Source organism: Mytilus trossulus, chromosome 12 (assembly GCF_036588685.1).
Source record: "Mytilus trossulus isolate FHL-02 chromosome 12, PNRI_Mtr1.1.1.hap1, whole genome shotgun sequence".
In the NCBI taxonomy this organism is placed as follows: Eukaryota; Metazoa; Mollusca; class Bivalvia; order Mytilida; family Mytilidae; genus Mytilus; species Mytilus trossulus.
Window position 1 is genome coordinate 33373180 of NC_086384.1, and position 26754 is coordinate 33399933.

Sequence of the window (26754 nt, forward strand, 5' to 3'; positions counted from 1 at the left end):
ACCATCAGAATGTCATCAATGTTTGATACTCATAATAGGCTAATTTTTTTTTTAGTATTCTATAGCGCATTCAAGTTATCGTTAAAGAAACAAAACAGTTATTTCATTAAATTTTAAACTTACCAAATAAGTTAAGAATATTCCAACATACAAGAATGAATAAAATACATGTGTTTGAGATGCATAATAAACATCTATACCACGTGATACACAATTAAAATAAGTAGAAAAACGTAAACAGAGTATGTTTTTCCGGATTTTATTGCTATGATTTTATTGCGGATTTTGTAAATTATACAGATTGTAATAATTTATTAACCACTTTTGAAACTTATAATAAGTTTATCTTGTGAATCTCCTGTTCATTTGATAATTCACACACAGGGATAAACCTATCTGGGATAGTTGTACCTTTTAGGGTAATTGTTAACAACCAATAGTGCAATAAACTGAATAATTATTAAAAAAAAAGGATGATTAATGGTAAAATATAATTTATGGCAAGAGTAGATTTTTGAAAATGTCAAAGGATGATTGACGACAACACTGGATGCCAAAAGATGAGAAATGCTCACTTAGAAGGTTGTAAGGGATAGTTATTTCAAAGCCAAATCTAAACTCTGAATCTACAGCATACAGAAAAGGAAACAAACAACTTGATAAATACATAACATGATTGGCAGTAAAACAGGTTTATTATCAGGAAGAAGTATACATATTGTACATATAGTAAATAAACACTTAAATAGTCCAATAAAGTTTCTTATAGGTTTACATGTAAATAGATAAAAAAAAATAGTATGTGTTTTTAGAACAGATCTATAACTTAAGAAGTCCATTAAATTTCTAATATTTTTTTTGTATGTTATCTTATTTTAAAATTTGTCTAAATATCTTGTTGGGTTTTTAAATTACCAATACAGCAAACATATATAGTTACCTATATTTGCTGAATTCCCCTTCATTTGAACTTTGGTGAATAGTTGTTTCATTGCCAATCATAAACATCTACTTATTTCTATGTAGTATATGATCTACTTATGAGAAACTTGAAGTTCATTGACTATAGATAGCAAAAAGTTCCTGGGGAGATATGTCTTTGAAACAATGGTTGCAGACATTACAACAGCATTTTTTGAGGGAGGGATGTAATACAATTTTATACATGTTAACATTAGCTCATGTTTAACAAAACCTCTTTAAGGTTATAATCAATATCAGAATGTTTTTGACAAAAATTTGGGAATGTTTTATCAACTATGCATGAAAAATTATATTAGGTTCATTTCATAAATTTAAAATCACAATGACTTTCTCACATACAATTTTCTTAAAATAATTTTACAATAATATAAACGGTTACAACACATGAGAAATGACTAGATTTATATCAGCAAATAACATTTCAATTGTAAGCATTTAGAGTACAAGACTGGTTATAAAGTTCTAACTTTTGACAGAAGGATAACAGTACATAATAAGGGACATATAATCATAATGTTTAGTGAGATATTTTCCAATCATATATACATACATGTATCTACAAAGTCAAAGTAACTAAGATAAAAGTAACAAGAATTATTATAATGGAAATAAAAAAATATTCTAAAACAAGTCAAAAATTATTATTTCCAATATAATACAAAGAAAGCATTCTTGCTGTTGTGGACTCATTCAATCTGAAACATGGTGATAGCTGATGATTGGTAGTGATAACATGTAGATGATAACAGTCTTGATATACAACCTTGACATATATAATCTACTGTGGATTCATCAATTTTTGTTGGATATCAATTTTCGTGGTTTTCCTGGATACATATGAACGACAAATTCAAATGTACACAAAGTACAAATTTACCATCAGATTTTATGCAGAATATGGCAAAACAACAAAATGACATATCCATGAACGGGCAAGTTTAACGTCACAATGTATGAAGAAAGATTGTTTTCATCAAATGTATAACTTTCAAAGGATGAGGGTGGAGACCATCAAAAGTAGAATGAACAGATGATCAGGTTTTCAATACAGACACATTGTGAAGCTTTTTTGCTCATCCATTAAACTCACTTTCCAAAAATATTCAGAATGTGGCTCTTTGTTAAAGTTTTAACAATAAAATGTATAGAAAACCTAAAAGTTTACACATATATACAGAATGATCATTCAAAGTGAATCCAAAACGACTAACATTCACCAAATAGTTACCACCAATAGTGGTTATTAGAAAATTGATGTTTAATGTCACTTTCAGCATTTTGGCTATATCATGGCATCCACCTTTTTATTAGAAAAGAAAGATGGATTCCCAACAAAATACAACAGACTTTCGACAGGAAAACTGGCAATCCTAATCAATAAAGAATAGGGAATGATTGAAGCGGGTCCCCTCTCATGGAAGTCAGTTCCCCTCCCCTTTTAAAAAAAATTCTGAATCCGCCACTGATGTTTTTTGTTCTAGTAAAAAATATAAAGTTTTCATACATTTACTGAGATTGCTTCTCATGAGAGGTGAGAAAAAGATCTTCTGTGTATAACAAATAAAAATAAACAAACAATACTATAACTTACAAACAAATAATAATGGCTTATTGGAGTACATATAAGCTTTATGTACTGTTAATTCAGAAATTAATGCGAGGTTTTTATTATTGCGAAAAATGCGACTGAGTTGTAAACACAATAATTTAAACCCGCATTTGAAATATTTAATATGAATTTAACAGGATTTTTCTCAAAATCGTAAAAATTAAAATCGCATTTAAATCTAAAATGACAGAATCGCAATAATAAAGGCGCGCAATAATTTCTGAATTTACAGTACATGTGTATATTGATAAATTTAAAACAAACATGAAATAAAAAATATTGAATATATGAGAAAAAGCACCATTCAATTTCCATGTACATCTAATTCATTTTAAAATTATCCTGGCATTAAAATGACAAACATAATAAACTATAAAATGTAGATTATACATGAATCATATTTTAAAACACTTTACAATTTCTGAAAGAACTGAAAGACAATTTGTCACTTCATTTATTATGCTTAAAATAGATAATATATCTTAAATTATACTGGAAATATGAAACATAACCAATAAAAATGCCCAAATTAAGGAGGTAAAATAAAAAAAATCTGTAATCGTGGAAGATTGTACACAGTTCAAGATAATATTTACATGTGTATATTGACTAATACAAAAATCAAATCCTATTGCTCAGTAATATATAATGATCTTTTTTCTTTCTACGCTTTAAAAAATAAGTGTATAAAATTCATGAATCTAATTTGTAAATTCCAACACTATTTTTACTAGTTTGTTTGGTTCTTCCAGAAAACTACAGGCAATTTTCTAAAATGGTAAAACATATGAGTGAATATTTTTATATTCACATACATTTAATGATGTTAATAAAACAAAGGAATCGGTGGCATATGCAAGGGGTAGAGGGTGTATTCACCCCCTTTTTCATATCACTCTTAACTTTTTTAGCTTAAAATCATCAATGATAATCTGTAAAAATCTAAAGAAGGAAAATAACTGAAGATGGGAAATAAAACTCTGTATTTTAAAATTCAACAGTTTCGAAATCAGAATGGCCACTTCATGTGAAATCATATAAATCCTGTAAAATGGTACATTTAAAATTACAAAAATAAAATTGGTTGTTGCTCATTTGAAGGTTTCAAACTTATAACATGTATAGATAAAAAAAAAAAAAAAAGTAGTACCCTACACCCCGTAAAAAATATGTAAAATTTCCCAAATTTCAATAAAACTTCTTTAGATAATGAAAAAAACGTTGTTTTCACGTTACACTTTGTACCAGAATTTCCATAAAACTCACCCGATTCTGACTAAGACTGGGGATAAATTTGTTATCTATGTTCATATCCATAGATTTTTACGCCTCATGGTGTACTGGGGTACTTCAGGGTATCAAAATATCCATATCTACGGATATGAACTCAGATAACTTATAATATACATTTTGGGCACATTGCACATTGTCCTTTGATATAAACCTTAATATATTGTGATTTTTTTGTGCATGCCAAATTGCATTTAATGTGATCAAATTTAAAAGACCCTTGAATACATAGTTTTGAAAAATTCTACAAGGAAGTTAGTCTGCTTTCTGCAGAATATGAACAGTATATAGTGAAAAGTATGTGTCATTTTTCATAAAGTGTATATATATATATATTTCATAACTAACAGTGTAACCCTCTTTAAATAAAGAATTACCAGTATTTAAAAAAATATAATAATAATAATAAAAAAAAAGTATAAAAAAAATCATCTTGAAGGCTTTTTAAAAAAAAATATTTGTTAAAAGCTATATGTTGAAGGATGCTGAAATGCTCATGTTATGTTTATATCATCATAGAATGAAAATGCTTTACAACAAAAATACAACCAAATAATTTAATAAACCTGTGACAAGTTTGCTTCTTTTGATACCAAATTAGTCAAAATTGAACCAGAAATGACCCTACAATAAATTTTAATATCTTTTAGAGTAATTTAAGAAATGTATACGAAGAATAACATTAAAAATGTGGTGCATTCTGAATATCTCACATAGTTGGTTATTTAAATGTGTCACCACTTTTTTTAGGTTATTCTAAATAGACAGAAAAAAATATTACAATAAATTAAATTATAACAATTTATTGTTAAATTCCAGTTCTAAGGAGACAATCAATTAAAAACGTAAATTACGTCACAGTCACATGATAAAATTATGTCTATGAGCTGATAGACACAAAAAAATCAGCCAATCAGTAGAAGTTTTACATCCAAATTAGATTATAAGAAATATAGATTAAAGTAACGAATTCTTAAGGCTACGCTGTATTTTGTTGGAACACTTGATGTTGTGGTTCACATATACCTACATAATCAATAACACATAAGATCTCAACACATAAACAATTGTAATCAATGTCTAATATTTGAGTACACAGCAGGAACAGGATCTGGATTATTGATAGACCCATAATTCTCATGTCCACCATAGTTAACCACACCATTAGCATCCACTTGGATTTCTTCTTCTGTCATTTTCTCATTAGACAGTCTTTCAAAGTCTGTGGCACTATAAATACGAAACTGTATAACTAGCTGATTAAATGTTAAGGATTATGTATAGTATACTGTATTCAATTATTATTATATTGAGTTTATTAAGATTAAAATGGGACAGATTGGAAATCAAGTACTGTGAATTCAGAATTTTATTGTGAAGTTTTTATTATGATAATAATAACTTGCATTCAGATATCTGATATATACATCATGTACATTAGTATGCAGATTTTCCTAATATCGCAATAGCAAGTCTCAAATTTTTATTTATACTTTAACAATCCCAATAATAAATACACTTATTTCTGAATAAACAGTAAGTTATAATTTGCCTTTTTTTGAGTTATTTTATAACATGAAAGACCCTTCACAGCTATAAACACACATATTATATTCTGATTTACATTTCATTCTGTTCAAATCAATTTCTTTGATTATCTCAACTTTAAATGCTGTACACTTTGTTAAAATACTTAACCAAATAACTTTTATATTAACTTTACTTGAAGAAAGGATGCGTCAAGCGAACTGACACCTTCTAACGGTAGAAGCTGGTAGAGTAATTAAGAAGGATACCAGAAAGTATGCTGTGGTTGTCTTAAAACCTCCGAAAAATAATGAACATAATGACAACAACATCCTAGATTACTGCAAGAAAATTCTTAAGGAACTCCTACGAGTGTGGGAGTTTCTCGCTACATTGAAGACCCATTGGTGGCCTTCGGCTGTTGTCTGCTCTATGGTGGTGTTGTTGTTGCTTTGACACATTCCCCATTTCTTTTATCAATTCTATTTATTCTGGTCTACATGTTTGGCAACATTATTTTTACGGTGGTGTCTTCAGGACAATTTAATGATAGAAACAAATACTGAAGTACATAAAATGCTGTGCATATGAGGTTACAAAGGTTAACAAGATACCGTATAGCGGGTTATTTTCGCGGGTGTAAAATTTCGCGATTTTCATTGAATAAGGTATACGAAATATTTTGGCGGTTATTATTTTAGCGGATTCAACATTTTTAACATTACCTTTGCATGTACACTTTTGAATTGGCGGAATTTATTTTGGCGATTTTGTTCTATCCGCGAAAATAAGCGAAAATTTACACCCCGAGAAAATAACCCGCTATACGGTATTACATCATAATAATAGATTTGACAACATTAAAATGAAAGTGAAAGAAAAAGTTAATAATGAATTGTCAGTATCTTTTCGAAAATAGACAACACTTCATAGAACATTCCAAAAGGCTACACTTGGAAAGAGGTACTAATTCCACTTGCGTCAGTATTGTAAGATGTATGGAAGAATGAGTACTCTGAAACTAGGCAGCATATTACATTTTTAAAGTAGTCTAAACGTCATATTAGTAATGACCATCATGAATTGAATGCAGTAAAACTGCCAAATTTAAATAAGGATACAGACACATCCAATAAGACAACACCAAGACTGCCAACCAACCAGGGAAGATGCATGACAATCCAGTCTGGTTCTATGGATCTAACTAATATAGACAGTCCATAAGTCACATTACCAAGTATAGCCAACCAGAACATCATCAGAGACAGGCCATCTGTAGACTTTCTTTTATACTGAAATAAAAAATACACAAATCAAACTATAATCATCAAGGACAAGAATGTTCCCCTCCCCCTTAACTAGGTTCATAATTCAATGTAAAATATGTCATCTGATTAAGATAGAGCAAAAATCCATGTTATGCAGGCAAAAACTTATCAAAGTATATTGCAAGTTTTGTTAAGATAAATGTTTTATTACAGGTATCAGGTAATGGTGATCACTGATCCATAAAAAAAAGGTCAAGATCAACTGAACCCTGGCTGACATTCATGTAAATCTTGCAATGATTTCATACATAAAATATAGTTATCCTATAACTAAAAGTAATTTGGAATTTCATATGGAAGCACAAAAATCAGTTGTTTTATGTAGTTGATGAACCATGAAAAAGAACTTACATTTTTATATAACTGTGCTAGTCTAGATCCTATATAAAATAAACTAGATATAACACCTATTGCATATCCTACTTCATCTTCTATACCCTAAAAATAGAAAAATTCTTCATTACTTTATCATGTATCATGTGTAAAATGAATATCATGCATTTGACAACAAACAATAGATAAAAACAACATTGAATTTATAATTTTTGAAGGTTGTATAATTCTCTATTGATAATTTTAATGTTTCTATATGATTTCTTAATTTTAATGCATTTCCCTTAGCGAGCCCTGATTTGAAATTTTGGAAGCTTTTTTATATTTAGCGTTTTCCAAATCGCAATAATTACTGTTTAATTAATTAATTTCTGTAGATTGAACAACGATTACAACTGCACACACAAATTTCTTAATGTGCAATATATATAATTTCCAAAAAAGGAATCCCTATTCGTCATTTCTTTATTCTTACGTGAAATATTTCTACATGAAGAAGATTTCTGCCTGCAGGGTGATGTCTAGCTGGTAATGGTCTAGATGAAGGTAGGTATCCCTGGAATAATCCATTCATTACCAGAAAACCAACTGTTAGACATAATATTAAAGTTGAGGGTTGGTGCTGTGCTAAAATACAAAACAATACATGGATGTGAGTATATAGGCCACAGATGCCCCTTGCTTGTAAATATTTATGAGTCACCTTTTACATTCAGATGCAGGATTTACGTAGTTAAGACAAAGGAGTAGATAAGGACCGATATTGGCCTCAAATTTCATGTTCATCTGACGAAAGATTTTGGACACTTTTTTAACACTTAAGTGTCTATCTCAGTTGATTCGATAAGTTTATGTGAAAGATTTTAACTGATTTACTCATGAAAAACACTCTGATTCAAAGTTAAATATGAAAAATCTTTCAAAAAATGTCACTTTTCAGATTTTTTTGGGTCAAAAATGAAAGTGGCTGCATCTGTGTTCATCATCAACCTTTACATATGTTATGTATTATCATCAAATACAACTTACATTTCAATATCAAGAATGAACACAAATGCGGCCATTTTCATTTAAGATGAAAACGTCTAAAATTTAACTAAATGCTAAAATTGTGAAGATTTCAGTAATTTAGCACGACTTAATGCTGCTAGTACCAAATATATGTGCCTGGTATTGTCAAAAAGGGCCATTTTTATGAACCAGAAGCATTCTTTTTTCCAATAAATAATTAAAAGTTTACATTTTAACAATTTTCCGTTGTGATTACATGTACAAGCATGGTGTATCAGTTTCATTAAATTTTGTTGAAGCAAACTAAAGTAATAGAACAGATACAGCAGAGTCAGCAATATTTCCATTTATAAAGGGGCATAACTTACGAAAAGTAAAAGTGACGACACACAATTTCAAACTTGATTATTTGTGTTTTGTGGTAATAAGCATTGTGTATAAAAATGATAACACTAACTTCAGTCAAACTGAATTCATTAAAAATTTATGTTTATAAAGGGGCATAACTAATGAATGGTAAATATTAAAAACAGATATGACAGATTAAGCAACATTTCCATTTATATAGGGGCATAACTAAAGAACGATTAAAGTGATGCCACACAATTTCAAACTTGATTTGTGTTTTGTTGTAATACGCATTGCGTATAAGTCAGATAACACTAGCTTGAGGCTAACTTAACTCAGCAAATTTTATATTTATAAAGGGCATAACTCATGAATGGTAAATATTAAAGGACAGAAATGACAGATTAAGCAAAAGTCCATTTATTAAGAGGCATAACTAAAGAATGGAAAAGTAATGCCACCCAATTAAGAACTTGATTTGTGTTTTGTGATGATAAGAATTGTGTATAAGTTTTATATCATTTGATTGAGGCATACTAAAGTTAGAGAAAGGAAACCAATTTTGAGGATTAACAAGACGGTAGGACAGGACAGACAGAAGGACAGACAAAGATAACCCTTAATGCCCTCTTTGCTATGTCTGGGGCATAAAAATGATAGTCATGTTATTTACTTCTTACACACATAACTTAGTTTTGGAAATATCCTACATGCATTCCACATATTATAGAATTATTACTGTTACATGATTTGCAACATGTTTGTACAACTTGTAGACCATTCTAGAGCAACAGAGGTCACCTGAATTCAACAGGATTTCATTCCTTCATGGTGCAATTTTTTGGTACAGTATTTTCCTGGTTATCATGTTCCCTTTTTCTTTTGACAAGTGTGTTCCAATTTTTTTTATAAATTTTGTCATATGTTACAAAATTTAGCACTAAGAAGGCCTAATGCAGGGCGCACATTTTTGTGGATTTTGAGGTTCATTACACAAGTCAAGTGATTTTTAGCAGGGTGATTAGATAAAATTAGAAAAGAGTGGTCAATTTTTTTGAAGGGGAAAACTGTTAAATCACTTTGCCTGTGAGGAAGACCAGTTAGATGGATAGAAAATGTCATGTGATATGACTTTTTCAATCTCCACATTGAAAAAGCCACAACCAGTTTTTACCAGTTATGTAAGCATTTTACTAAACCAGAATATCCGTCTTTCACTTTATACAGCTATAATGATAAAGTTTTCATAAAACATTTTCTTAATTCATTATAATCATTTACAGGTACATGTTTTGCAACTTTAATTTAAAATGTTATAATTTTTTTTTAACATTGAGTGATTAGAAGATAAAATGTATCCTTATTTTACAATCTGGCCGATACAAACATGAGTCATAAAAGGCAAATTGAGTTCTACACACAAAAATCTTTTTTTAAATAAGAAAGAACAAACCTTTCTTTTTCTGCTTTCTTCTCCAGACCTGATACCATATATATTGTGAAAACAAAACTAAGTCAGAAAAAACAAAATAAACTGCCAAATATATCTGAAAAAGTAAATTATCAATTTAGCAAAAAAAGTAAGACATGCTTGGAAATATGTCTTAATTTGGCAATAAATAGCTAGTGCAAGCAAAATAAAATAAATGTTTGTATACAAGAATGTTGCAATACTTTAAGTTATCTACCACTGTACTGATTTTGCTACTGACCCCTACAGATTCCTGTAGATCCCCATAGCATTTTACCAACCCTCTATGTATTGGTACGTCAATTTAAACTGTATAGTAACTAATTTATCGCTCATTTTTCCTTCAATGTTCTATATAAAGAAAAATTTAAGGGTTCCACGGAACCCAGTGTCTCCCCTTCTTTTGCTGTTAATTGCAGGCTCAACAAAAGTGAGGAAAAAAACCCAATATAAATATTACTCTTGGTATCTTAAGATTGTAAGAAGATTCTGTCAAAGTTTGATAAAGATCCAGGATTGTTTATGAAGCTAATGAATGTTTTAAAAGCTTGAACTGCAGACTTTATGTAATGTTTACTGGAAGAAAAACTAAGTCCAAAATTTACCAACAGAAGCAAAAATATCAGCAATTTTCACATTTTTGAAAAGCTAAGGATTTTCTTATCCCAGGAATAGATTACCTTCGCAGTATTTGGCACAACTTTTTGGAATTTTTGGTCTTCAATGCTCTCCAACTTTGTACTTGTTTGGCTTTATAACGATTTTGATCTGAGCGTCACTGATGAGTCTTCTGTAGACGAAACGTGCATCTAGCGTATTAAATTATAATCCTGGTACCTTTGATAAATACTGAGTAATGCAGTCTACATTTGGGTCCATTATACATACCTGTAATGGCATCTGCCCCGTCAATATACTTCCAATCAGATTTGTGGTGTCCCCTAATGTCCACTGGGTTATGAGGAATACTGATATTCCAGCCACACCTTGGATATTTCTACAATTGCTGACCATTTGACTGCAATAAAAATTATAACATTAAAACTTATAACAGAATCAAAGTGATATCAATGAGACAGCAACCCAAAAAATAAAATTACACAACAGTATAATCAAACCACCAATGATCATGATGATATTCAAATAAATTATCTTTGAATTATTACTCACTTGATAAACTTGGATATTAACAATATTTGGTTGAACATATTTTCTTTAGAAAAACAAATAAATTTTAAGTGAAAAGTTTATATATAATTCTTTGTTCAGTTTATACTTACGGTGTACTAACAAATACCCATAATGCAATGGACAGCAATCCAAAAATATCAGATGCATATTCATTTGAATTTGTCACACAGTCACCAAGTAACACATACAACCATCGTACTCCATCACTACAGTTACCTTTTGTGAGGTTATGTATGCTGTCATAGTGATGACCTCCAAGTAACCATGGAAACAAATGTGGCATGTTTTACAATGCCTGAAATAAGCATAAATTTATTAAAAGCAGATAATCATACATGTATTTTAACATCAAATTCCTGTTTCTTATTCGATATGATATCTAAGCATTTACAGCATTATATTGATACACAAAAGGTTTTTTTTCAAAAGAAAGCAGACAATGGTTAAATTAAGGCATTTTAACCTCGCCACATTAATTATGTATGTGCCTGTCCCAAGTCAGGAGCCTGTAATTCAGTGGTTGTCATTTGATTATGTGTTTAATACATGTTTGTTTTTTCTTTAATTTTTTTTTACATAAATAAGGCTGTTAGTTTTCTCTCGGAATTGTTTTACATTGTCAATTTAGGGCCTTTTATGGCAGACTATGTAGTATGGGCTTTGCTAATTGTTGAAGGCCGTACAGTGACCTACAGTTTTTATTTCTGTGTCATTTTGGTCTCTTGTGGAGATTTGTCTCATTGGCAATAATACCATATCCTCTTTTTTATATTTATTTAAATAATTAATTGTACAGATTCCACCTCCTTATCACTCGTATCACATCATCTTTTCTTTATTTTTTCAGTAACTTGATGAACTGTTCCTGAAGTTCCTGTATGAATTCTTCTCTGAAGTATTTATAGTTGACACAAAGATATGTCTAACCTTTCTGCATACAAATTCAGAAGTCTGATGGACAGCAACATTGCTTATCAATTCAATGTCACTTGACCAACTAGTGGTCAGAGGCTTGAAGTAGCTGACAAATTGACATGTTCAGACAGCAACATATATTTGTAAATTAGGTCATTTATTTTAATATTTGAATTGTTTTACATTTGTCATTTCAGAACCTTTTATATCTCCTATGCAGGATTTTTTTTGCATATTGTTGAAGACTGTATGTTGACCTTTAGTTATTAGCTTTGTTTCTTTGGTTCTGGAGGAAATGTGTCTCGCTGGTATCTTTTTTATTTTTATATTACATGAAAAAACTAACAAAAACTGAAGAGGCGAGGGCTACATACGTATTATAATTAAGTGTAAATATACAAACACAAGCTTTATATGCAAAACAAACATTTTTTGCAAGGTATTAAAACACTACCTTGTAATGGCAACTGGCAAATTGGAAACTACAGTCTCAATTCAATCACAGCTTTCAGAATACCGGTAGCATTGTTTTATATCCACAATTATCCATCTAATAAAAAAATTAAAAACAGATTATCATCTATATCTACAACTTGATTCAAACAGCTATCATGTAAAGTTGTAAACACTAATTTAAAAATGCATGTAAAGCCATTTCAATTGATATTTTATACATGTTATAGTGTGTTTTTCTATGTTGTGATGTTACACTATTGTTGCGAGGTAAGGGTGAAGATGGATACTTATTAAAATGTTTAAATCTGTTGCATTTGTTTGCACCTGTCAGGAACCTGATGTTCAGTAGTTGTTATTTGTTGATGTGGTTCATAAGTGTTTCTAGTTTCTTTTTTTTAACATAGATTCTGATAGTTTTCCCTTTTTAAATGATTTTACACTAGTAAATTTTTGGTGCCTTTAGGGACTTATCATTTTTTATCTGGGAGGGGGCTGGTCAAAATACAGGGGGGATCAATTTTTTTTCTCTATGTGGAAAAGGGGGGTTCAAGTTTTTTTATAAATTCAAAGTGGGGGGATCAAGTTTTTACACACATGAAATTAAGTATTTTACATACTTCAAGAGACAAAATGTCTAGAAGAACATTACAACAGTCAAATCAAAATATACTTTTAACACCATTTATATACAATTATAAAGTAAGACATATCCCAATACTTTAGTGATGTAGGAAGCTGCAGCTTCATTATCCAAATAATTCAGTTGTTAAACATGTACTTCACTCACTAAATCAATAAGCTTTTATACTGCCAAGCATAATTCTAGTTTGAGAGAAATTAAGTACAAATCAAAACAAAATCTACAGCGATTTGTGCAAAATTTTGTCCAAACATACAAATCACACCACATTTTGAAAAAAACATAGTGTATAGAAATAAATTCTATAAATAATTAAATATTTATCTACTCTGCATTTGAATATTGATACCCATTAATAATGACTCTGAGATGAAGAACATAACAATGTATCCTTTTGTTTTCATAACAAGAGCCCTTTGGGTCCATTTATAGCTACAATATTTAACTCCCTTAAAATTTGTACTTTTTAGGCAAATAGATCAAATTTTAAGGTTACTATCACACATTCAGGGGCGGATGCAGGAATTTTCGAAAGGGGGGTGCTAACCCAGGGCAAAGGGGGGGTGCAAAACATATGTCCCAATACAAATGCATTGATCGGCAAAAATAAAGGGGGGGTGCGCACCGGAACCCCCCCTCTGGATCCGCCACTGCACATTTGTGATTGAAATGTGATGATAAATGATCGAGTAATTGAATTGTTCAAGCTGAAAGCATGAACTATCCATATAAAAGTTTAGCGACTCAATTGATGTTTCAATGAGGCATTAGGTAAAACTTAAGTTTAAGCAGCGTTCATATAATAGATTCCTCTTCATAAATAATGTGTTTTTACTGTTTCAAACAGTTATTTTTTTAGTTTAAATACTTTCAAGTTTTCTTTTATAGCACAACATAGGCAATTAGAAAAAAAAGTCAGAAAAAACTACTAAAAGCACTGGCTTGCTCTACCTACTTATATTCACGGAAAAGGCCTTATTGAAGAGCCCTTTTTCAAGACAATTTTCCAATAAATATGTTTTCATTTTTAATATTTTCGTGAAATTTGGTACAAGTGTTTTTGTTGTTGAAATTTTCTTATGTAAATAGAGGGGGATCAATTTTTTTTAAAAGTTTTTACTGGGGGAGATCAAATAAAAATAATAAAATATTATGGGGGGGTCAAGAAATTTTGGATTTTAGATTTCAAAATGACCAGCCCCCCCTCCCAGGTAAATAATGATAAGTCCCTTAGAGCTTACTGTTTGGTGTGAGCCAATGCTCCGTGTTGAAGACCATACCTTGACCTACATGTATAATGGTTTACTTTTACAAATTGTGACTTGGATGGAGAGTTGTCTCATTGGCTTTCAAACACAACATCTTCTTATATCTATAGCTTCTTATTATGCATTCAGTTGAGAGAATAGATGTTAATGCAGATGTACACAAAATATTGATGTATATATATATATATAGGCGTAAAAAAATTTCACATGTGCAGATGTATATATTCATTAAATAAAATAATAAAATAAGTAAAAAGTTAACAGTTCCATTCTATCGATTTCATCCTTCCATTGGGACTCTTCAGGATAACTGATGTAGTGTCGCTATATATATATATATATATATGTAAGAAAGTATTTCACAACCAACTATCAGAAAAATTCTGGTCACAAATTTCTGTGTAAAGCAAATATTTAAATATATGCTTTATTTTGATAATTCACATGCTCTTAGGTAGCAATACACAGTTAGGAGTTTAATTTCGCATTTTGGCTATGGTGGATTTTTCAAATAGGAAAGTTATTGTGTAATAAAATTCATATTTAGACAGCTGAGTACAAATTGTAGATATTTATGCACATATATGTATATATCTATTTTATAAAACAGTACATATATAAACATATATCTTGTGGCAAAACACATTATGCATGTAGTACCTGTGGTCAATTTCAATCAATAACAATATATTTTGGTAATTTATTACCTTCCATTTATATAATGTCCTTAATTTAACTGATAATTGACCTAAAAGGTCACAATTTAGTAACAGTATTCAGGTCATTATGCAAAAAAAGTTCTAAATTATCCAATGTGTGTGGTAATGTTTTAAAAGCCTGTTCACACATGTATAAATATACTGGTCTGGTCACTAAATTGAGATGTTAAACAATCCAATGGTAGTTATTATTTTTAATCACTAGACAATCATAAAATATAGGGCAATATCTTTAAACTTAAATATTGTAATTTTTGTTTATAAGGTTTTCTTATGATAATAATATAATTTGAATAAACATCTAAAGATGACAAGAAACATTGAAAATGCATTTTTAAATATTTTATAGTTTACCCCTAAAAAAATCAAAAACTGATCATGATGTAAGCATTCATAAGGTTGTTTTTCTCATTGAGACACATAAGACATATATAAGGCAAAGTATGAGACACTATTTACTTAGAAAATGTTCTTCTTTTATACTGTATAATACAGCATGCTAACATTTCCTTAATTCTAATGTATGTTGTCAATTTCCCCTTCCAACTGATTAATATATCTATCTACTTTTAGATCTCGAAAAATCATATGCCGTCTGACAATATTAATATGAAAAATATAACAATATAGATTTTTTCAAGAGAACCAGTATCTTAAACCAGTTTTATAGTCTAGTGAAGACAGTTATGAAATATGACCCCTTCCAGGTCAATAAAATAACAAACCATGTAATCGAAATTTACATAATAAATCATCTCCATGCCAGGGGTCATGACCTTATGTAATTAGCTAATCCCCATGCTAAGTTTGTCCTCAACATGACACTTCTGCCAGTTCCCTGCCCCATGGGGATTGCAAATATACTTCCTGGAGATCTTACACTGATAAAATATTAAAATCAATAATACCAATTCATTAATTGCCTGCTAAAACATATTTGGTTAATTGTTCTAATTGTATCTCTGAAATTTGTGTCCTGCATAAGTTGTCATACTGTGAAATTTTAAGTTAGTAAAAGATCATAAAGATTGGCCAAATTGAAACTGTAAAGTACTGATAATATTGACCATATATCATGTATATAGTTCTGACTAACATATTTAAAAGAATATGTATGGAGAGGCTGCTGCAATAGTCCTGTAATTGACGGTTTAAGGACCGTGCCTGGGTTGTATAGCCTGTCAAGGTCGTTTAAAATATCAAACATAAGTAGTCCCCTAATTTACAGTTTCTAAAATATATTCAATCAGACTGAAAAACAAGATCAATCATAGTGAAACAAAGATTTTTTCTCTTTACATTTTTTTTAACAGTTGTTAGCTGGTCTCGGCTGTGTGGAGGGTTTGAAAATTAACAATGCAAGTTTCAGCAACCTTAAAATTTACTAATGACAATATACACCTATATTCTTGTAATATCTCTTTTCATATATTATTTGAGAATATATTTAATACAAAGTTGAAAATGCATTCAAATGAAATCTTGAAAAGTCCAAATCGCTGACAAAAAAAACATATGACAGGACCTCTGTCATTATTCTGTTTCTTATAATATCATACTTCTGACAACACAGACATGGATAATCCCTCTGTAAGAAGAGTCAATTGATATCAATCTGCACAGAAAACTTTTTCTTCGTCCGGAAACTAAATATCAAAATTTGTCCCTATATGACTGTATATAATTTTGAAAGTTTTCACTAGTCCAAATCAATATTTGCTATTCTGGGGCATTGGACTGGTGGCTAACCCTGCAGACTGTGATATAAGCTGCCTGTGTTTATTTCTTAACATACAATTCCTTGATTTTACCAAACAGTGTTGGAGAGTTTGAAGTTTTAGGAGGAAAACTTTAGTAGTACTAGTACTTTAGTAATGCATTTGTTTCTAAATCCTTGTCCCATGTTAAAAAAAAAGTCAATTTTTTTTCATTATTAATGTCCACCTCTTGGACAGTCACAACCTATTTATAAAAGTGTAAACTATGCAAATATTTAAAAAAGCAGTTAATACCCTTGTTGAAATCTTTAACAATGAATGGTTTAAATAATTGTCATGATTGTAATAAATCGGTACCAAGATTTCCTGAGAAATACCAAAAAAACATTAGATATCCCAAAACAAACTGATATATCCAGAGAAAAAGATTTTCTTAGGTGCTATGCTACTTTTAATTGTGTTATACTACTTTTAACAATATTAAAGACTATTAATTAAACGTATAACACGTTTTTATTCAATAAAGGTGTAATTTCATTTCAAAAAATTGATTTGTATGTCGTGTGCAAAATCCTTGTTGGAGACAATATGAGGACATTCTAAAGGTAGACAACTTAAGAAAATCAAATAATTCTTATAAAACAGAAATCATAAAATATTAAGAACAAAAATATAATAAAATATTAAGATTAAATATCAGAAAATTCTGTATAAGTGACATGACCAAAGTGGGCAATGACTGAATTGATGCATGATAAGTCAGATTTTTTTTTGATATTTTACTTACAAAAGTTGATCTATGATTAGTAAGATAGTAAAGAAATACGAAAAATATATTTATAGAGTAAAAATCTTGACCTAACCAGTGGTGACTGTGTCCAGATCGTTGTACGTACAAATATACTACTGTATATTTATTTAAATGTTAAAGGATTTCCTTAAAATTAATTTAAAAAAACCAAAAAAAACCCATTAAGATTGAATGATTAAATTTTATCAAATAAGAAAAAAAATGGAAAAAAATGTCAGGGTGCGAACACCTAATTTAAGCAGTATAACACCATTAAAAATCTTTTTCTCTGGATATATGTAACAGCTTGTTTTGTGTTTTTCTCGTATTTCTCGGGAAATCTTGGTACCCGTAGTGTATAACAACCATTTGTGATAAATTAATATATATATAATTTGTCTAAACATCAGCCTAACAATTTTAGATCTGTAAACTGCTTTTGCAAATTTTGTGTTCTTCTCTTGCTGGGATTTGAACTTGTGCTACTGAGATATTGTGGCACCAAATCGCTTTGCACTTTGCCCAACGCTCTAGACCACTAAACCACCTAGGCTCTACAACAATGTGCAATGCTAGGCCGTATTGTCTACATCTACATCACTTGAAAAGGGTACTTCGACCCATCACTCAAGTATAGTATAACTTTTGACGTCTTCCAACATGACAATAAACTTTCTATATTTACAAACAATGGTTCCAAAATTGTGCTAAAAATTTATATACAGGTGCAGCCTGCAGGTTAAAAACATTTTCTACTAGTATCGATTGTCTGTGTTGCTAGCCACTACAGAGGAGCTTGGTGAGCTTGGTCTTGAATTCCTCACTGCTCTCGATCTCTTATAGTTCATCTGGTAGTTTATTCCAGTCTCTGATGGTCCTAGGAAAAAAGCTGTACTTGTAGATCTTTGTTTGGCCTGATTTGTACGTATCTTTTAGTGTTTGGTTGATGGAGTCTTGAAGTTCTTCTTGGTTTTATAATGTGTGTTGGAATAGGTATAGCAACTCTTTCATGGATGGCTTTATGAAAGAGCGTCATAGAAGTATGAAGTGAATAGGAAAGGTTCAAGCCCTGGATTGGGAGGAAGAAAAGAATTAAATCTACTCTTACATCATTAACATTGTTTATAGGTTGATTTTCTAGGCACTTCTATATTTATGTATATACATCTTTTACTATCAGTATCAACAAATCATCAACTTTTAACATAGACCCTTTGCATTTCAACGATGTAGATATAGATGTAGATGAGAATCACACAGTCACAATAATTGGATATTATTAACAAAAATGCTATACAGACATTTTCATAAAGAAGAACCTGTGAAGTTCAAATGTGAATAGACAAAATAAAAAGCTGTTTAAGTAAATTACTATTCTGATTTGTTCAACTTTCCATAAAGCAAGCTGAGTAAACAAGATATTCCAATATAAGTTGTCACCTTTCAACAAAACAAGTACATTTTTTTTTGGTTTTGTTTTGGATACAATACAGTTAGTTTTAAGATATCTATTTATAGTGGCTTGGGAAACAAGTTATTGCATATTATATTTGTCCCTCTCCACTTTGCATGTGCCAGTGCTGCCTTGTAGGGGCATTAGCCCACTCTTTAGAAATAGTGTCTTTTTCGTGCAAGATATATGGCTCTTTCTTAACACGGGTTAGTCCTATAACATATGACATTCTTATTAAATATTTAACGTTTTATACTGACATTTTCATTGTTTATTTTTTTCTGAATGAGAATATTTATTGTCTTGTGATTGTGAGTGTACCAAATGCCCGAGACCAAATGTGTGACCAAATACCCCCCTTTTTATGGCACTCAACCTTTTTAACGTTTCAACGATTTCTCTTTACATTCATGTTTTGTCACTGATGTTTAAAGATCATAACAAAGAAACTCAGATTACCTTCTGTTATAATAAATACTTAAAATCCGGAGAATTTAAAAAAAAACACTGACTAGTTGCAACTTCAAACAACAATATTTATGGTAACCTTTGACCCTTGCCGGTAACCTCCGTAAAGTAACCGGAAATAGCCGAGCTACGTCTCCTTGCAGACCCTTAACAAGGTAGCCATACTTATTTACATGACTACAATCTTATGCCATCGTTGAATATCTGACCATCATAATAATCTAAAAACTAGTGAGTATGAAAATTGAATACACGAACTCTAACAAAAATGATTTTGTTTCAATTTATGTAGGAGACAGAGCTTGGGAAACAAGCATCGGAAGGGTCCTTTTCCAGGACTAAACCGCTTCCTTTTCACGTTGAATGAAATGTCGAATGTACCAAAAGTGAAATCACCTACACCATCTCAAATAACAGGACATACCCAGCAAAGAAGTGTAACGTATCCTTTTTATGCATAGTTAACAATTTATTTAATGTACTACTTGAGTTATTTCATTTTATTTCATGTCAGTTTGCACGAGAACAGATGCCGGTTTTTCGTCCTGTCACGTTTGCAGTTTTCGGGACAACTTGTGTGGGAAATATCCAAGTTTATTGAACTATTGATTGCACATCTGATTTTAAACTGTCTTTTTGTTGTTTGTTTTGTTTTTTTCTGTAACAATGTTCCGACAGCTCGTAATATGAAGGCGGGGCTTTTCGAACGAGGAACCACATTCTTTGAGCGTGCACATATCACATGACATTAATTACGACATCATGGAAAAAATGAAAACACGAAACGGTGTTATTATCAACAGTATTTAGTATATTATCAAAATGAATTTGGAAATTTTGGAATATGTCTTGTGAACTTTTTCTAAAATAACCCTTAAATGATATTTAGGATTATTGACATGTGGTGATGTGTAATTTGTCAGATATTGGATATTTGCCAATACACAAATTATTAGTAGATACACAATAGTCTTTGTTATAATGATGAACAATAATGACCTACACATGTACAATGGAAGCTGAATATAATGAATCGCAACACTGATTAATAGATATGATCAATTTCCAGAAAGAAAGTAAGAATTCTTGTTTTGCTTTTTCTGATGCCTTATTTATTGTACATTTGTTTCTTACTTTAGTCTAGTTATGATTTTATAATATGTTTTCTTTATACCAATGGCAGAGATATTGTATTTCTTTTGTCACATCTTTTAACCTCAATCTGACAATTTGTATCTGTGCAAAGAGTATTTTCTGGGAAAACAGGAATTTTCAGAAAGTACAATGTCAGATTTATTTTTAGACACTGTCACATTATGAAAGGTAAAAAATTTGCTTTCAATTTTGAGATTACTTGTATTAAAAATTCAATGGAGTGGCATATCTATGTAATGTTAAGGGCATTTGAAGTTGCAGCTATGGAAGTAAAAATCATGTTTAACATTTCCTGTTACGAATCTAACCAATCTTATCAACTTATTTTTAATGTACATACACACATGTAATTCAAAAATGAGCTATTGGTTATTTTGTTAAAAAAAAACAAATCTGATATCCAACCTTTTGAGCAGTTTTTAAAATCTTTTTTTTTTTGATTGACCTTTTTGTACAGATTGTCCCTCCAGATTATTGCTGATTGATGAAACATTTAAAATTGTTCACATTTGTCAGCTTTTAAACTCTTTGCCATTATTCAGTTTTGTGTTCTTTTATCCTAAGAGAACTAAATGCTATTTTAATGTTAGATCCTACCTTATTCATTCAATGTTTTTAGTTCAAGAATATTATAATACACAATGTATCTACAATGTGTAAAGATGAAGAATAAATGCAGCATGTACATAACATAACAGGTATTTCCATGTAAAAAATAGGTATAAATTAGTTGCATGTATGTAGAAGGCGTACATCTGTTAATGTATTCAAAAAGCGATATGATTCTTAAACCTATTCCCTTTTGTAGCTCATGCTTTATGGGAAATTGTGTCAGTAAAAAGGGTAAGTTTCTTCCCTTTGTTCCTTGTATGGTAGGGTGTCAGAGATATACTATTCTAGATCAAGAACTTGTATTATGTTGCGGGTACCAGGTTGCAAATTAAAAGCTTTGTTGTGCTAGAAATGGAAAGATTTAAATATTTAAACTCAGTCCTTTTCCTTAACCTTATACAGTCCAAGAGGAACGCCAAATTTTAACAATTGTAAGTATATATGTTTATGGTACAGTTAGGCTGCATGCTTATTATAGGATCTGCTTTAATTAGAATATTTTCACATTGTATTTTATTTTTGTGGGGTAATATGGGTTTATATTTTGTAGTATCTGGACTTGTGCTACTGAGTAGCTAGGATGAAGAAGAAACCTTTCCATCGATCTGTTACTTTGTTCCTCAATAGTCAAAAGCTATATTTTGGCTCGCTCTCAGTATCTGTAATTTTCCATTTTGATCTTTTTTGAAGAAAAAAACGTATGATCGACTTTGTAGACTAAAACCATATTATTTAAAAGATTCAACTTTTTATGCAAACAAATCCAGGTATATTATTTTTCACTTCCATGCATTGTAACACTAGTATTTATCATCAGATGAAGATTTTAAACAAAATTAGTTGTTTCATTAAAATATAATGATCTTTTGTTAATGTTAATGATTTATCCATTGGCATTAAACCACAGCTAGGCTTATACTGGGATAGTCATACCACAGAGATGTTAGAGGCTGTTCATGTCATGGGGAGAACATCAACTGTTGAAAAAAGTTTACATCTGTTTTGAGTTATCACATGTCAGACCACCAGCTCAGGATTTGAAAAAATTCTACAGGCTTATAAATTTTGATTAAATTGGACTTTGGACCAGGGCCAGTGGATTTAAAAGTTGTTCATAAGAATGCTACATACCAATTATAAGGAATGAGGTTAGGTAGAGACATTTCAAGTATCTCAACCCCACATTAGCTCTTTTCTCGTGTGCAAATGTGGTGTTGAGACACTTTTATGTATCCAAGGCATTGTTTGAAAGATTATTGAAATAATGTTCAACCATGATTTGTTTTAGGGGTACCACAAGAGGAGCAAGTACAACAACAACAACAGCAGCCACAGTTTTACATTTCTCAAGCAGGGTATTTTAATCCTCAACAGGTGCAACAGGTATGTATCAGGGTTTCAGCTAGGATTTTTGAGGGCTTTAGTCACTTTTGCGCGTGATAAAAATCAGCCTTATTTTTTATAATAGCAAGGGGTCTAGGATGTTTATTAAACTAGCTATGCATATATGTTCAAGTCCTTCAAGGAGTAGTCTAGGATCTTTGAAGACTTGAGGATTGCAAATGTAGGCAGTTATTAACAATATTGAATGAATTGACTGATGTGATGCTAAGATATGAAGATAAGAACAGGGATCTGGTAATATGCTTCACAACTTCACTTCAGTTATTTTCAGGGGACACCCTTGATCAACAAAAGTTGGGTGCCTCTATTTTTTAAAACACTGCACAAATGAACTTGTAACTCACAATCATTTATATCCTTGAAAATACGTTTCATCGATATTTGGAATCAATTTCTTTAATATTGGATAGAAGGATCAGCAGCTTTACTTAATGTGACGATTCTAATGACTGTTGACTGTAGATCACGTTAACTTTCGATTTTTAAACGAAATGAAATGAAAACGGGAAGTGACAATTGAAAAATAATTTCAGAATAAAACTGGATTCATTTACGAATTTTCACCCATGCGCAATACATCACTGGTATTAAAGAGATAATAGTAACTGCAATTACGATTATCCCAATATGGCAACGGCAGATATAGGTAAAATCTTTACAGTCATTTAACTCAAATGTAGCATGTTTTTGTCACTAGTTACTCAGCTGCAAGGTTTTTCTATACCATTACATCATATTTGAATCGTAACGGTGCACTTTTATTGTCTAAGCGCTTTGAAAATTGCCGTTGAAAAATTCGGGATGATAATCGTAACTCGGATAAAAAGATAATCGTAATTATGGTATTAAAAAATGCGAAGATAATCGTAACTGGATAGTGTTTTATTGATATTGACACTAAAAACGTATATCTGATAGCACATGATGAAATTACGGTGATGAACTAATCACGTTTCAACATCTTATGACATATCTTTTTGTGGATATATTATTAATGGTTCTAATGAAAACAGCTACATACTATTATATCATAAAATTGGAAGGGTGAACAAGTTTTAAGAAATTTGGGTATGGGAAAAACACGAACTATGTTAAAATACAGAAAACTCCCAAGAACTAGGAATGTCACAAAATATGGGAATGAGCGATGAGGCAATTTTATAGGAAGTTATGATATATGGCAATTATTGTCAGGGGAAACGCATGTGTCACCCTACATCAGATTTGTGATTAATAAGATTGAGAATGGAAATGGGGAATGTATCACAGAGAACACAACCTGACCATACAAAAAACAACAACAGAAGGTCACCAATAGGTCTTCAATATCGCGAGAAATTCCCGCACCCGGAGGCGTCCTTCAGCTGGCCCTAAGACTGTTAGAGAACATTGATTTATCATGAATAAAAACATAGTAAATATAATAATAATTGTTTTAAATCATTTAATGCAGGTGGCTATGTGTGATATTTCTTCCCCCGGGAAGCGACTGCTGGTTCAATTCTAGTCCATACCCGTAATGCCATAATGAATGTTTTCTTTAAAAAATAGTTTTTGGTTTTGGAAGATTTAATAGTTTTTAATCAGATGAACGTAAGTTATAGTTTTGATTATCAGTAAAATGAAAATTTTCTTCTAAATAATTAGGAACCATGCCAATAATTGCTTTAAATATAAGTATTGCCTTTTGGTATTGAATTTGTTTTTCCACATCTAACCAGTGTTAACTATTAAACAATAAACTGGATGATGTTTGAAATAATGATATCTAAACTGTTTCCAGTTAAACAAAGCCTTTGTTTTGAACCAATAATCATTGATTTACACTTTTTGGCATTTAATTTCATACAATTTTGCAAACATTCGTTTTCAATAACACGAATATCATTTTGAAGGTTATAGAAGCTAACTGAATTGCATCATTACCTCTACAATGTAATGTAGAATCATCTGCATATAAATCTATTGATGAATGTTCTATATTGAGTGGTAACTCATTGATATATAAAATAAATAACCAAGGGCCCAGGATAGAACCTTGTGGTACACCAGTTTTTATACGACCGCAAATTTTGAAAAAAATTTCGTCGTATATTGCTATCACGTTGGCGTCGTCGTCGTCGTCCGAATACTTTTAGTTTTCACACTCTAACTTTAGTAAAAGTGAATAGAAATCTATGAAATTTTAACACAAGGTTTATGACCATAAAAGGAAGGCTGGTATTGATTTTGGGAGTTTTGGTCCCAACATTTTAGGAATTAGGGGCCAAAAAGGGCCCAAATAAGCATTTTCTTGGTTTTCGCACTATAACTTTAGTTTAAGTTAATAGAAATATATGAAATTTTGACACAAGGTTTATGACCACAAAAGAAAGGTTGGGATTGATTTTGGGAGTTTTGGTTTCAACAGTTTAGGAATTAGGGGCCAAAAAAGGGCCCAAATAAGCATTATTCTTGGTTTTCGCACAATAACTTTAGTTAAAGTAAATAGAAATCAATGAAAATTAAACCCAATGTTTATGACCACAAAAGGAAGGTTGGTATTGATTTTGGGAGTTTCGGTCCCAACAGTTTAGGAATTAGGGGCCAAAAAGGGACCCAAATAAGCATTTTTCTTGGTTTTCGCACCATAGCGTTAGTATAAGTGAATAGAAATCTATGAAATTTAAACACAAGGTTTATGACTATTAAAGGAAGGTTGGTATTGATTTTGGGAGTTTTGGTCCCAATAGTTCAGGAAAAAGGGGCCCAAAGGGTCCAAAATTAAATTTTGTTTGATTTCATCAAAATTGAATAATTGGGGTTCTTTAATATGCCGAATCTAACTGTATGTAGATTCTTAATTTTTGGTCCAGTTTTCAAATTGGTCTACATTAAGGTCCATAGGGTCCAAAATTAAACTTAGTTTGATTTTAACAAAAATTGAAACCTTTGGGTTCTTTGATATGCTGAATCTAAAAATGTACTTAGATTTTTGATTATTGGCCCAGTTTTCAAGTTGGCCCAAATCGAGGTCCAAAATTAAACATTGTTTGATTTCATCAAAAATTGAATAATTGGGGTTCTTTGATATGCCAAATCTAACTGTGTATGTAGATTCTTAATTTTTGGTCCAGTTTTAAAATTGGTCTAAATTAAAGTGCAAAGGGTCCAAAATTAAACTTAGTTTGATTTTAACAAAAATTAAATTCTTGGGCCTCTTTGATATGCTGAATCTAAACATGTACTTAGATTTTTGATTATGGGCCCAGTTTTCAAGTTGGTCCAAATCAGGATCTAAAATTATTATATTAAGTATTGTGCAATAGCAAGTCTTTTCAATTGCACAGTATTGTGCAATGGCAAGAAATATCTAATTTCACAATATTGTGAAATAGCAAATTTTTTTTTAATTAAGAGTTATCTTTCTTTGTCCAGTATAGTAAGCAAGAAATATCTGCAAGAATTTTTTTTAATTGGAGTTATCTTTCTTTGTCCAGAATCAACTTAAATCTTTGTTATATACAATATACAATGTATATTCACTTTTTACTACCAACTGATAAATTTAAATAATCTTTACCATTCAGTGATAACAAGCAGTTTTTTTACATCTTAATATTTTATGATGTATTTAAATGAGTAGTAATTGTTGCAAACTCCATTAGAATATTTTAATTGAAATTAGTTTTGGAATAAGGGAAAGGGGGATGTGATTAAAAAATTGGGTTCAATTTTTCTCATGAAATTTCATAAATAAAAAGAAAATTTCTTCAAACATTTTTTTGAGAGGATTAATATTCAACAGCATAGTGAATTGCTCTAAGAGAAAACAAAAATTTTAAGTTCATTTGAATACATTCATTCTGTGTCAGAAACCTATGCTGTGTCAACTATTTAATCACAATCCAAATTTAGAGCAGAATCCAGCTTGAATGTTGTGTCCATACTTGCCCCAACCGTTCAGGGTTCAACCTCTGCGGTCGTATAAAGCTACGCCCTGCGGAGCATCTGGTTATGCATTTAGTATTAGACATGACGTTATTGACCTTAACTTGTTGGCTTCGTTCAAACAAGTATGAATT

General features: G+C 30.7%; 2 protein-coding genes across 8 annotated transcripts in view; one reads left to right on the plus strand and one right to left on the minus strand.

The window, feature by feature from the left end:
• Window positions 1–676: 676 nt before the first annotated feature.
• On the minus strand, window positions 677–19646 carry LOC134693852 (lysosomal amino acid transporter 1 homolog). Its single transcript, XM_063554793.1, has 9 exons — window positions 19511–19646; window positions 12462–12557; window positions 11182–11387; window positions 10790–10919; window positions 9884–9977; window positions 7547–7698; window positions 7090–7176; window positions 6532–6702; window positions 677–5139 (listed from the first exon to the last, which is right to left on the minus strand). Exons 3-9 carry the CDS (start codon window positions 11373–11375, stop codon window positions 4957–4959), a joined length of 1011 nt encoding a protein of 336 aa, XP_063410863.1. The 5' UTR covers window positions 11376–11387; window positions 12462–12557; window positions 19511–19646; the 3' UTR covers window positions 677–4956.
• Window positions 19602–26754, plus strand: part of LOC134693841 (eukaryotic translation initiation factor 4 gamma 1-like) — a 43462-nt gene continuing 36309 nt past the window's right edge. For 3 of the 7 annotated variants that reach the window (XM_063554774.1, XM_063554776.1, XM_063554775.1), the window contains exons 1-3: window positions 19765–19961; window positions 21689–21717; window positions 22575–22669. In XM_063554774.1, the coding sequence (XP_063410844.1) occupies window positions 19888–19961; window positions 21689–21717; window positions 22575–22669 (198 nt within the window). In that variant the 5' untranslated portion in view covers window positions 19765–19887. The other 4 variants (XM_063554773.1, XM_063554780.1, XM_063554779.1 and 1 more) reach the window with 4 other exon arrangements.

Bases quoted from the DNA above. Each gene is read 5' to 3' on its own strand.
- LOC134693852 (XM_063554793.1), bottom strand. From the start codon at position 11,375: ATGCCACATTTGTTTCCATGGTTACTTGGAGGTCATCACTATGACAGC. The intron at 6,703-7,089 runs GTAAGTTCTTTT...TTTTTATTTCAG, and splicing joins TAGCACAGTTATATAAAAAT to TATAAAAGAAAGTCTACAGA. The intron at 5,140-6,531 runs GTATCCTTATTT...ACATTTAATCAG, and splicing joins TTGTCTTATTGGATGTGTCT to CTAGTTATACAGTTTCGTAT.